General features: G+C 46.0%; 1 protein-coding gene and 1 long non-coding RNA gene across 3 annotated transcripts in view; one reads left to right on the top strand and one right to left on the bottom strand.

Annotated features, from left to right (window-relative positions):
- LOC142897012 (GDNF family receptor alpha-2-like) overlaps positions 1 to 10,299 on the bottom strand; it is a 56,828-nt gene extending 46,529 nt beyond the window's left edge. Inside the window, exons 1-3 of one of the 2 annotated variants that reach the window (XM_076039012.1) lie at positions 9,871 to 10,299; positions 9,610 to 9,768; positions 8,034 to 8,390 (exon numbers count right to left, since the gene is read on the bottom strand). In XM_076039012.1, coding sequence (XP_075895127.1) covers positions 8,034 to 8,390; positions 9,610 to 9,661 — 409 coding nt within the window. In that variant the 5' untranslated portion in view covers positions 9,662 to 9,768; positions 9,871 to 10,299. Of the gene's footprint in view, positions 1 to 8,033; positions 8,391 to 9,609 lie in introns of both variants that reach the window. The other variant, XM_076039011.1, reaches the window with a different exon arrangement.
- Positions 1 to 13,354, top strand: part of LOC142896955 (uncharacterized) — a 525,186-nt gene that overhangs the window by 343,319 nt on the left and 168,513 nt on the right. The window lies entirely within an intron of this gene.

Raw genomic sequence — 13,354 nt, 5'->3', positions numbered from 1 at the left:
CTCGTTTTAAAGCTAGAGCAGATAAAGTGATGCCACAAATGCATCTTTCTTCAAACTGCGCTTGAGAGAACACAAGTTGCGGTGAAAATTCAGTTAATGCACCGGCTTTTGAAGTGATATTGACATTTCAAACCCAATTTCAGGCCATACAAGTGGAATATTGGATTAGCCCCTGGAATAATATTTCAAGCCACAATTTCAATCCAGCACAGCGTGGTGGGCAAACACGGCTCAGAGAATGAAGAGCCAAAATCCTCGGCCTTCCTCTTGGCTGTGGATTCGCTGCGTTATCACGGGTAGCTGCTCACTGGCATCCCTAAATCTGTGTTTTAATACCTGCTGACTGCTATTAAATGTCGGGTGCGTTGTAAATCCTGCGAAACAAAAGTAAAACTGGCCATCATCTTTATGACGCAGCATATTGGCTGGTGCGCTTTATCAGTCCGCGCTCATGATTTTAACGTTTTACATCAGCGTGAGCGAACGAAAACCACATCATTTCACGTTTTGTACAGGCAGCTAAAAGGAGAGAAATTAAATGCTGTTCGGTGCAGATTTGAAATGTGCCACCAACTAAGCACGATGTCTCCGTTGCAAAGCCCTTGATGTGGCTTCTCTCGTTGTATGTGTTCGTGCTGTCGGTCTGGCGCGATTTGTGCACGAGAGTCGTTCATTGTCCTCGCAATTTCCGACCCTCTCACAAAAACAGTTGGATCGTGCTCCGAGCACTTAGTGCCAGATCCAAAAAGAATGCCGCTTTTCACACCTTTACATCCTCTCTGTAGGTAGGATGCACCGATTTTGGTGCTAATTGCATGGATTTTCTAGCGTACAAGCCCGGCAATCGCTTTTTTGGATCAGGCCCTCTGTGTAAAAATTGCTACAAATGCCAGCTAACCTGCCACTTTTTGTGTCTTCGCTGTGTACAGTATGCTCTTGTCTCCCACACTGTACTCTTCGTTTTCCTTTCACGCTCACTCTCACTCCACCTTTACCCTCTTCCCAGTGCAGTAACCCTGCTGAGTAGCAAAAAAAAAAAGAAGGAAAAACATAGGAAGACAGGAAGAATATTAGATGTTCCAAGTGCAGAACGAATCTGTCGGACACATCAAGGCCCACTACTTATAGAGGGACAAGTTCAATGTGTGTGTGTGTGTATATACATATATATATACATATACATATATACATATGTGTGTATATTTATGTGTGTGTGTGTGCGTGCGTGCATGTGTTGCGGTGAGTAATAATATTTTGCTATTCCGTAGCCCATTTCTGTCTCAACTGACCTCCTGATATTTTTTTTTTCTTTCGCCTGTCCGCCCAACGGTCGGTGTGTGTGTGTGTGTGTGTGTGTGTGTCACCACACCGAATCACAGCAAATCATTTGCCTCCATCTACCAATGTCCTCTGTGTCCTTGCTCCTGCCTTGAATGACTGTGATGTCCGTTTTAAGCTTCTGGTAACTGCCTTAAAATTGATTTTCTCCAACACAAAACATCATAAATAAAATATCCAGCATGAGCACAGGATGTGTTGTGAGATTTGTATTTTTATCCCTCATGTTAAAACAGAGCGCTTGCTGTTAAGCAGGGGGATTTTTTTTGGGGTGTGTGTGTGTGTGTGGGGGGGGCGGGGGGGTGAAGGGAGGGCCGCATGTCAGCCAATAAGAGGGAGTAATGACATTGAAACCAAAACCAAAAAGTTTGAGGAATTTGGCTTTGGGGTGAAATCTAGGAATGCACCTAAAATGCAATAAAACAGGTGAACTTAATTTGACCTGCTGCATACTAGCGATGGCACACATCCAACTGTTCAATACTTAGCACTGAATAACATGTTGTTCACTAACGCAAGAGTCTGATGCATGAATCAACTACTATCTGTTCTGTTTCAGTGACAACTCGCATTCAAACATTCCTCTTCATCATGCCACTCACATGTTGACATCATGAGGCCTCCTAACAGAAAGGTCACATGGCAAGTTATTGAGGAACCTTTTGTCAGGGTATATTCACCACCACTGTTGCTTGCTTTTGCTTCAATAAATTGTTTATGATGAATACATTTTCATTTCATACCCTACTTTCATATAAACATCCTCGTGTCATGAACTGTTTACATTTTCTCATAAATTTCATTTGTGAGTAGCGCAGCATCGCCCTCAAACTTTAGGTCATGATACATTTGCCATTTAAGCTGAATAATAAATAGCTACAATTAATGCTATTGATTATCCAGGTGCAACTATAGTGTAAAAAAAACACAATGGGACTCGCTGGAAGGACGTGAAATGGCAGACCGAAATATGTTTTGGCAAAATCATACAGCCAGACAGTGCAATCGTTTTTGGCATCTTTCCCTTTATGAAATAAGATAAAAAAAAAAAAAAAATCAAAAGGTGTTGCAGTCAATGGAGATCTGAGGATGTTCAGCACGGCGCTGACATCCAAGGCATTGCAGCCGCAATGACGCATCTAACTGTACAAATTGTTTCAGTCCGAGTCTATGCTTTCAGTCCCACTAGAGGGAACGCAGGGTAGGGGAGACAGGTGGAGAAAAGCGAAGGATGGCGGCGGCGGTGAAAGGACTCGGTGGTTGACTTTTGTGGCGCGCAATCACTCAGCGGCGCCGTGAACCTTTCTGCAGGCGGCGAGTCTAAATGTCCACATCACGACAGCATTCACCGAGCAGAATGGCCCGTCACTCACTCCGCACTCTCACCCCCACGCACGCAGAGCCTGAGAACTCACTCCGGCCGTAAAAAGGCTCATCTAAAGCCGGTTACCTGGCCCCCTTCGTTTCAACCACGCTGCTTTCACGCTCCGCACCAGCGCCGGGGGTGAGCGAGAATCGTCGTTTGGGCGGTTCACTTTCACAATATGGAAAATCATTAGGCAGATTTATGAGAGAGGCAAACAGGGGAGCTTTTCTTTTTCATTTTTTTCATCCACCATTGCTTTTCAATGCTCCTTTCTGCGTAAAAGATATAAAGCAAAGGGGGCGTGGAAAGGAAGGAAGTGGATGTGGGGGGGGGTTGAAGAGAGGGGGGGGGGGGGTCATTGATCCGACCCCAAGTCATCGACAGCTTCCCTTCCGCCGATGATGAAGTAGCCACCCGGCGAGTGAGGACTGGATGTGCGGACGCAGGGGGGGGGGGGGGGGGCCGAGAGGACGCGTTCAGCATGCAGGGGCCGGCCTCCCTCATCCCCTGACATGTGGTGGCGGCTGGAGAAATGTTCTACTTATGACAGTGGATGGCTCAGGTAATGGCCGGTGACTGCTACCATTGCTCATAGTAATGATGGTTTCACCGAGGAATACAGTGTACCTTTGCAGCCCCTCCCCCTCCTGCCCCCCCCCCCCCCCCGCCTCTCCCCTCTCCCCTCCGACGTGTCTCCACATCGCTCCTTCTCCCGTCGCTTTACTCAGCTTTCCCCGCCCGTCTGTCATCCCCGAGCTGTTGCCCGCGTCCGCACCTCCCGCCCCGTCTCTCTCAGTCACCACACTTTATCCCCCCCTCCGTCTCCCCTTTTTTCTTCTCAGTCTGTTGATTTGGCGTTGCTCGTGTCAACAGTCACTGCTCAAGCGTTCCGACGCGACACAGGCCTGTGATGGCTCTTTTTGAAAGAGACATAAAGGAATAATCTGTATTTAGAAAGAAAAATCAACAGCGAGAAGAATGCCAGTTTGCTGCCATACAGTGAATGAGCAAAATAATTAATTAGCTGTTATTCACTTTAGAAAGCGCCACAAGACGGCGACCTACACAAAACACTCATGGGATTCGTCTATAGCGCCCCACTTCCCCTCTGCGGCAAAACGCTAGCATAGCCAATTAAATTTGATTTTCTTTTTTACGCCCCAAATGCAGAATTCCTGCGTCGAGAGCCAGTGAAAAATGTATGACACAGATGTAAAAACCTGTCGTTTAAATGACCAATTCTGCTGCGCAGCCACGAGGCAATATCGGAGGGGCCCAGGGGCGCGACTGAAAGAGCCGCAGCTGCCTATAGCGTGTGGTAGCCCCCCCCCGTGAGTGCCAGCCAATGTTTCTTTCTTAGTAATTACTTCTTTTATAGATCTCAACTAGACCACGTCACCACCAGCCGACACAGGCCCATTCAGAGCGGAGGCCGCCATTATCCATTACGCACTGCCGTATTGACACATTGAAGTTAGCTGCCATTTTCTGTTAGAAAACACAATTAACTTTTTTATCATTAGCGCCGCTATTTATGACTCATGGGCACACTCCGTTGGACCATTCATCCTTTCAGGGCCGTACAGTGGCCCAAAGGCAGGCAGCCACGGTGTGACAATCAGCACGAGGCGCTGACCTCGCGACACCGCTGCCGGCCCTCGTTATTCAGATTACCATTGTCCTCTTAGAGAAATTTTTTATGCAAAAATGCTGCAGGAGCATTGCTGCCAACTGTAGCTACGACTGGACCCGGGGTTTTCGCTGCTGATTCCAGACGGCGCACCAAGCAACACTTGGTGACCTGGTACTGAGTCACAGTGTCACACTGAGACACTCCACTGTGCCGCCTGCTACCAACAGTAGTTGTTCTAACACACCTCCAAACTGCACAGTGAGCGCCTGGAATGTGGCACTACCTTGGAACAGCTTAGAGCCCAAAACCCTGCTGTGGTAGTTTTGTAATAAACGCCACATCTACCGCATGTTGGTATTGGGCATCCAGGTGGAAACCAATGACATGTTTGAACAGTAGATCAAAGATTAAATAAATAAATGAATAAATAAATTAGACCCTGTTTATGGACACAGTTTTAATGGTCTTCAGGCTATGATCTTAGGTAACTCAGCAACTCGGTTAACTCAAAACATTTTATTCTGCAGCATTTTATCTACTGCAGCAGCAAAAAAAAAAAAAAAGCATTTAAAAAAAAACAGGAGCGCTGAAAAATCCATAGCATGCGCTGTCAGAATAAAAAAAGAAGGTTGATATTATCTGGTGACCATTTTTTGATTTCCTACCATTGTTAGTGACTCATCGACCTATCCAAATGCATATTTCCAATATGGATGAGGTCACACCATTTCTTCTAACTTTTGCTCTCCGATGATGTGTTGGAGATGTTACCAGATAAATGATCTGGTAGAAAACATGTGTGTGTTGTTTCTGGGTTATTTCAAGACAATGTCATTTCTTTATTACTACACCTATTGCTTAAACTAAAATCTAATCAACTATTTCATGGGAGGGTTAAGGGGGAAAATGCACTATTGTGTTGTGTTTTTGCTGTGTGTGCGTTTTTTTGTAATGAAAAAAGAAACGAAAAGGAACCTACAGATATTTGTATTGTTTCTTTAGATTTCCTACTTTGTTGTTTTCCCCAATAAATATATCTACTAAAAAACTATCCTCATTATAATTCATCAGTTGTATGAGTCAGATGTTTACTGCCATCTTCACAGCACAGTTCCTGGACGAACCGTCTGATCTGAATTTTTTTGTCTGTAGCCAGCAACATCCCGTTGATCCAGAAATCAAAGACTTTGCGGACAAATGATAAACGCAATGACATGTGAGTGTGTGGTGTGCGTGTGTTTCAACCATGTGCCCTGTGTTTATTAGATCAGAACCCCCCCCCCCCGCTACACAATTTATCATGTCCTTTAAGTCTTATGCATGCTCTTTTGAGATGTGTTACATCAGTAGATGCTTTTTCTTCTGCACAAGCATTTATGGACTTTCTGGAAAACATTTCTGTAGCACTGATCAGACGGTACTTTGCCTTTGTTCAAAAGAAATAGTCTTTTAAGAGAAGAATAAATCATGAAAAAAAAAAAAACCTAGTCAACATTAAGCGGAACTGCTCTTTGAAATGAAGCCTGGGTGTGGGTGCGGAGCCATGTTGAGTCCTTCATCTTTTCTGAAATGATTAAAAATAAAGACAGAGGAAAAGTGTTTTTTTTTATAACACATTGCTTTCTCCGCACATTAGTTTTGCATTGTGCTCTCTGAAAGGCAGTCCTGGTCCGTTCCTGGATCAGCTCTCTGTCTGTACACGCAGTGGCTGAGCCCCGAAGCTCTCGCACTTCCTGCCGCCGATCCAGGTGTCATTAGAGCCTAACAAATCTACAGCAGGCGCCTGATTTTTAGATTGTTCTCCGTGCTCCGCCGCTGCCTCAGTCTGTGGGAAAGTGGTCATACGTCAAAGCAAGACATATACGTTTGGCCTCAAGCCACCGACGCATTACAGTTTATTTACTGCATCACGGTTAAAGTGAGACAGGTCTCGAACAATAACTGGCTTCCTGTCACCATGTGGTGTTTTTTTTTTTTTGTTGCCTCTGCTCTTCTTCTGTGCTCACAATAAATGGCTACGCTGAACGAGAGAAATAAGTGAGGCTTGAAAAAGCCGCATTACAAATTCTCCCATTTTCCCGTTTGGGCCACGCAAACTATTTTGGACGGGAAAGAAGTGGTTAAGCACCGTTTTGAAGGAGATGTAGCACATTGTGTTTGTTTCCAGAGATGGATGTTGTACATGGATTGTTTCCAGTTAACAATAGCCCACTTGACTGCGCAATGGATCGTTGGTGATTAGGTTAAAGCTGCTCTCTAAGAGCTTTTGGTTTGTGTCGGAGCAGGTTTTCCCCTCTGAGGGTCACTTGCTGTTGGGTATTTATTCACAAACCCCTGTGTGAAGGACAACCTGCAGGCAGCAGAGGTCTCAATTCCTGACAGTCAGACGACTTTTCAAGAGGCAGTGAAACACGCTTTGACTGGCACAGACACATTTGATGGGGAAAGTAGACAGTGAGCGAGAATGTGACATAGCAGGAGAGCAGAGAGGTGGTTTCAGAGGAGAATGTGCCGGAAAAGGGCAGGCATACAGGAGGGGTGGGGGGAGACAGAAAGCCCTCAGAGCATGCATGTCATTACATCTCCCTTGAATTCGTGTCAGGGACCCTCTGCCGCCGTCATCCTGATAAAGTGTAGCTGGTGCTACGAGCAGTCAGCTTGGCAAATCACTTCATGGATCACGACACAAAAAGCCTGGAAGTGTGCGAACCTCGGCGTCTCCGTCACATTTCCACCATCGAAACAGCTGACTCTAATTTTCCCCTGCATACATGGCACCCGATATGACGCTCCACATCATGTACACTCCGGCAATGTTCACACATCCGGTGTATGTAAGTTGTGGGTTGTGGGTCTGACCTTCGAACTCTGACCAAGTGTGACTCAGGCAGACTTGTCTTTATCTGAATCACTGAGCACTTTTGTCCCTTAATGATGGAGCACATTCACAAAGCTGCCTTTGCTGGGTCCTAAATATATAATAACGATGATAAGAACAAAATAAAAAAAAATAATAAACAAAACAAAACATGAGGCTACAATGTTAGAACTGGAGTACCCTTTTATGTCCAGCATTAATGGGCACACGCGACTGCAACCTCATTACATGGAAATATGGAACACTTTAGGTGAAAACCAATAAGTCTACCATAACAGGTCTACATAATGTAATCCCATTACAGGTCCATTACCTCCAAGAGGGTGAGGAAAGTAGGAAAGCATATATTTTTCATCAAGGGCTTTTGGGTATCACTCTAAGAGGGCATGAGGGAATTGTGCATCAACAATGGGCGTGGTGCACATCCTTCTCGTTTCAGTCGTGGAAAGAACGCAGCACGGTGCGAGAGAGCGGAATATTTCATTTGAAGTAAGTGCAAGCGGTTTGCATTAATATCTATAGACTATTTACTGTAGATGGATGCCATGCAATGCGTCTTTCCGTGCACGTACTATTTGGCCGTGAACGATGCTGGTCCAAGGCTGCGGAAGCAGAGAAAAATGACACTGAACATCCGAATCGCAGCTCATGAGCTGAAAAACTATCAGAGGAGAAAGAAAAAAAAGTGCAGAATTCACTCGGATGCGTTTCAATTTTTAGAAACTTAAGTAGGTGCCGGCTTTTCGCAGCAGCATCTGGAGCGACCAAATGTTCACGCCATGAAGTTTTGTGAGACGGCGAGTTGTCGCGCCTCTTACCTTCGGTGAGTCCCATGTGGATGGCCCAGTAGTTCTGCAGACACTGCAGCTCCTTCTTCATGCCCCTCTTGCAGCGGCAGTCGTACAGAGGGCTGAGCAGCAGCACCTCCAAGGCAGCCTGGCACTCCCTGTTGTTGTCCAGCATGGCCTCCTTCTCCTTGCCCACGAGGCACTGGCGCATCACCCGGTAGCGGGAGCTGCAGCTCGGGTTCTGGTTGCACATGTCACTCGCTTGGATGCAATCCACCCACTCCGTCTGAGCCCTCGGCCCGGGCCCGCCGTCTGAAGATCTGGGAGAGCCGTTGGCCGAGGATGCGGTCAAAGCTGAGGGACCATCCCAGGAGCTCTCTGCCTCATCTAGGTGATCAGGAGACACAGGAGGTGGAGGTGGCAGCAGAGGCAGTGAGTTAGAGGCTTTTTAGGTTTGTATGTGTGTGGGCATGATTCACTATGTAAATGTAACCATCATAAAAATGCTCTAAATTTATTTTTGCAGTGCAACAGGTCTAATGGCACTGTCACGCCCAAACGTGGCATTTTTTTTTTTTTTTTTTTTTTTTTTTTTGCAATGCAGTCACATTCTTCCTGGCCTTGCAGTCATCTGCACATTAGTCTGGAAGCACCCGCTGTGAGAACATTCAGAACCTCGAGAACAGGATTAATAATAATTGAAAGGAAAAAAAAAACATAATTTAAAATCAAGTGTGTCTCTCAATTACTGATCAAACCCACTTGTGAAGCTTGATTACTGGCCAGTGTCTAATTTTCACATGTCAAATGAGCACTTAAAAGACGTGGGGGGCGTTCGATTCACGACCGTGTGAGCAGAAAATTAGTGAGGCAGCACAGGTGTTGCGGTTTGAGGGCAACGCAGCCAACGCTTCAAAGCCAATTTCGCACGAGGCTGAACTCCTCCTGACAAAATGGCAAGAGAGCCCCCGTGCGGTGTCGATGGGTACTGGGGGAGCGCTGTCACGAGGGGCACGGAGCTCCGCGCCACGAAAACTTCATGCAAAGTAAAAACACGTTGTTGTTTTTTTTATCCTTGGGATTTGCAAGAGAATCGAATTTGTTACTTCAGATGAGGTTTGTAATCGGGTGTTTGTGATGATGATGATGATGATGATGATAATGATGACACATTTTGTAACCTCGACATTACTGAAAAGACATGACTATTTTTTTTTATTTATTTATTTTTCAGAATTCCCTAGAAAATCAAATTACAATCCAAGCGAAACAATCAATCTTCTGATATGAGTGATCCACTCACATGGTTGTTCACTCGGGTGCATCGTAACATGGAGCAATCAATCATTCACTGGCGACGCTCCCCCCCTCCCCCCCCCCCCCCATTTTTTTTTTCTTCTTTCTCATTTTTTTCATTTAACGCACCGGATAGAACATTGCGCGCTCGGATGAAACTCCCGCAGGACGCAGAACGCGCCTTAGCGCCGATCATCATCATCATCATCATCATCATCATCACAACAGCGGCGCATCTTGATCGCTCGCATTCACTGTTTTGCCCGCATACATGCGCACGCCCAGCCGCGCACGTTGCTTCACCTCTCACCTAAGAGCAGCAGGGAGACGTGGACGCACATCCACACGGTGACAGACTTCATGTCGGAGTCGGCGGCGGCGGCAGCAGCACCAGATGAGTTAGGGTCCAAATAATACTTCCACCTCGTGAAAGGTTAATCCCTCTCCACTTGACCCGGGCGTAGGCTAACTGCAAAGAACAGATATCCTCATTAAAGTCCAAAAAAAAGAAAAAAGAAAGGAAAATTCCTCCACTTCTGATTGTAATCCGCGATTAAGAACTCAGACTAACCTCGACGCCGAAGAAAAAAACCTCCGTTGGTTAAAGAGGAGGGGGAAAAAAATGAAAGAGGAAAAAAATAATAATCAGAAGTCAGTCAATCAGTGAGAGAATCCATGAAGGCGGCTGTGCACGGTCCGTGTGCGCTGCGCTCATACCGACAAACTACAGAGACCTGATCTCTCCGCATTATAAGGGCTCACTCTGGCCGCTCCTAATGCCCCTTGGAGACTGTCTCCCCTCCTCTAAAACATCCCCGAAACTGGCAGCGGCAGACGGACCGGGCCGGTTGAGAACAAGAACACCTCGCCGCGGAGAGGAACTCGTCTGGAAAGTGGTGCGGAACGCGGCGCGACTCCTTCCTTCAGGAAAGCGTTGCGCGCTCTTCTCGAGCGAAGGAGCGCAACGCTTCTTTGGCGCCGGGCTTGTGGAGAGTGTGTGCGTGCGCGCGCGCGACGGAGTGTGTGTGAGCCGTGTGTCGACAACATTCCGACCCCCTTTTTATTTAAATATATATATATATAAAGAGGCGCCCTCTGCGCACCGGCAGAGGGCGCCGTCGCCAGGGTCGCTTGGCGCGCTCGTTGGAAAAAACAACAACAATCGGGCTCAGTCACATCCGAGCCGCATGATAAATGGAGGGGGAATAAAATAATAATCAGGATGTGAAGTTCCTACAATTTTCCCCTCGTGTGCAGCTGGAGGACACCTGCAGCAGCCGGCGCAGCGGGGAAATCGTGGTGACTTCACTCGGCCTGCTGGGCCTCTGTGTTTATTTGCTTTTATCTACGTCTCCCACTGAAGGATTATTTTTTTTATTGTTAAGAAGGACGTGCGTCAAACCCCCCCCCCTCCCCCCAACAAAAAAAAACAAAAAACAAAACAGTTCTCTGAGTCATGTGTACTGTGGTTCTTACGCCATGATGAGCTCATTAATGTTCACCGAGGCAGTGATGAGTCCGATACCTGGAGCAGGAGTTTGAGAATGATCAGGGAATCATAAGCGTTGGCAGCTCGCAGTCAGAGACTGAATGTGTGAACGCTTAGCACACAGTGAATCATTTATTGCGCATCTTCCAGTGAGGCCACAAGGCCAACTCATAATTGGGTGACGCTACGTCCTCTTCGCCACAACTCATGGGGAGGCGCAGAAGATTTCTCAAGGTTCAAGTGTGCACTTGACTGTGCTGATGAAAATGTCACCATTCATCCCGGCGACACCCTGAAACTTAGCGTGACATCTGCGTCTCCTCTTTTTGAAGAAGGATTTCGAAAAAAGAGAAGAGACAGCACAATGCCTCGTATTGTATTTGCGCCGAGAAAAAAATAAGCCGGCAACCCCGGAGGATCTGCCGTCTTTCAAAGTGGCTTCCACATTAAACAAAACGACTTTGTTGTGCATCATCGCTTAAATAGGGACCGGAATGCCATAAATCTTGACGAATCTTGAGAACAAAGTCTCCATTCAGACAGTGACAAAGTGCGAAGCCACTAGCCCATAATGATGTTTGACTGTCAGACCAGGCTTGCTTTCCATCCAAGAGGGAAAAGAGCTTGCCGTTATAATGGCAAAATCTGCCTCATTCCGCCTACGTTGGTCCAGGCATATTTTCATCTCCCCCCTTCGAGTCAGAGTATGCCGTCTCCACAGACTGTGCTACCACTATGAACGAAACCTGCACTGAAAATCATTTCTTCAAAGTTGATCTTTTTCCATCAGCTACTTCCGAAAGAAGGCAAATTTTCCATTTCCAAACTGATAATTAAATAGGAATAAAATGAAAGGAATGGAACAGCAATGACATAAAATGGCTAAATTAGCATTTTAGACTTATATCTCAGCTCATCGGCAAAAGTGAGTGCATTGGGCCAGACTTCCGGCTCTGCCGTTGGAGATTGCTCTCCACGACGCTGTACAGCAATCTTGAGGTGTTTAAATACGCCGAAGACAGCATCTGCAACTTATTTTTTCTTTCCTTCCTGTTGGTGGTCCCTGACGTGCGATCAGGGACCACCAACGCATTGGCCTCAGACGCAACACAATCGCGGCTCCATACGTGCGCTGCACATGCCTTGAAGTGCAGCCGCAGTTGAGACGTTAACGTCGAAACCACTAACTGTGTGTGAAATTCATGTCAGACCCCCGCAGCACCAGCCTTGCTGGGATTACTCCATAAAAGTAATCCAACTACTGAGGAGTGATTACTCCTTAAAAAAGTAATCTAATTACTTCTTGAATTACTTTTTAAAAAAGTAATCAATTACTAATTATATTAGGGGTTTTTTTATTTAAAAAAAAGATAAAGAAACAGTTGCTCAGTGCTTTGGAACGAACAATTCCAAATATTGTCTGCGCCCTGAATGAATGTTTGCTCTCTGAACACAAACTGCACATTTCCCAGAACAAACTCGTGTACAGCAGTGGTGCCTTTTGCACAGCCCAAATAATCTGCGTTGTTTTTCTCAATTTCAGACATTTTGTGGACATTTTCAGCTTGCAATATATTTCCGAAAAGTAATGGAATCATTACTTGATAAAGTAATTTTGATATTCTGTAATTACCAGTTTTGTCACAGTAATCCCGTTGCATTACTTCGTTATTTAAAAAAAAAAAAAAGTAGTTTAATTACAGGAGTGGATTACTTTGTAATAGATTACTCGCCAACACTGCTCAGCACCATCTGCTTGCCTGCTGTAAACTCCGGATCGCATGACACTCACACGCTCAGGGATGACGGCGTCTATGTATGTTTTTAACATAACGGGAGTCCACTACCCTGACCAAGAGCTCTGATCAGGCTCAAACAGATGAGTTCAAACAAATCTGCAGAAAGTAGTAACCGCTAGCCAGGGTTTACGACTGGAATTTTTGCGACATGGCAGGTTTGGAGTGAGCTCATGCTCCTGCTTTTATGGGGAGTCGTGACTGTCTGGGTCTGTCACCTTGAAGGCAGAATGGACGAATGTTGCGCTGGCTCGTCTCTGTTACGGCGCGCTAAAGCGCTTTCAAAAGTGATTTTTTTTTTTTTTATGCGCATGGATATCCTTCACCCCCCCACCCCCTCCTCCTCCCAACCTTGATGAGTCTAAAAACATTTAGGCATCATTATCTGGAACAACACCTTGAATGATCCATTGATCCCCCCCCCCCCCCCTCCCAAATGTCTCATCCAATAAAACCCTAAATTGAATGAGCGTCGGTGATAAGGATTTGCTTCGCGCAGCTGCTTTGCAAATGCTGAGGCCAGGGGTCTCTGTGTCTCCCAGTGCAGGTGATGGGTGTTTGAACTAGTATTAATAGTACCGACTGGGTCCGAAAATGAATTGGACACAGAGCTGAAAACCCCCCAAAAAATGGCAAAAAAAAAAAAAAAAAGTGTTGCGAACTGGCATCATTGAAGACATATTCTCCATTCTCCTTCTTCTTTTCTTGATTTTCCTGATGTGTGTGTGTATACACACAAACCCATACAGACACACACAGTCAGTAACTGT

The sequence above is a fragment of the Nelusetta ayraudi genome, unplaced genomic scaffold (assembly GCF_046127955.1).
Source record: "Nelusetta ayraudi isolate G7.1 ecotype Tasmania unplaced genomic scaffold, CSIRO-AGI_Nayr_v1 ptg000058l, whole genome shotgun sequence".
Lineage (NCBI taxonomy): Eukaryota > Metazoa > Chordata > Actinopteri > Tetraodontiformes > Monacanthidae > Nelusetta > Nelusetta ayraudi.
The sequence above is the reverse complement of the archived record's forward strand: the minus strand, read 5'-3'. Positions and strand labels throughout refer to the sequence as shown.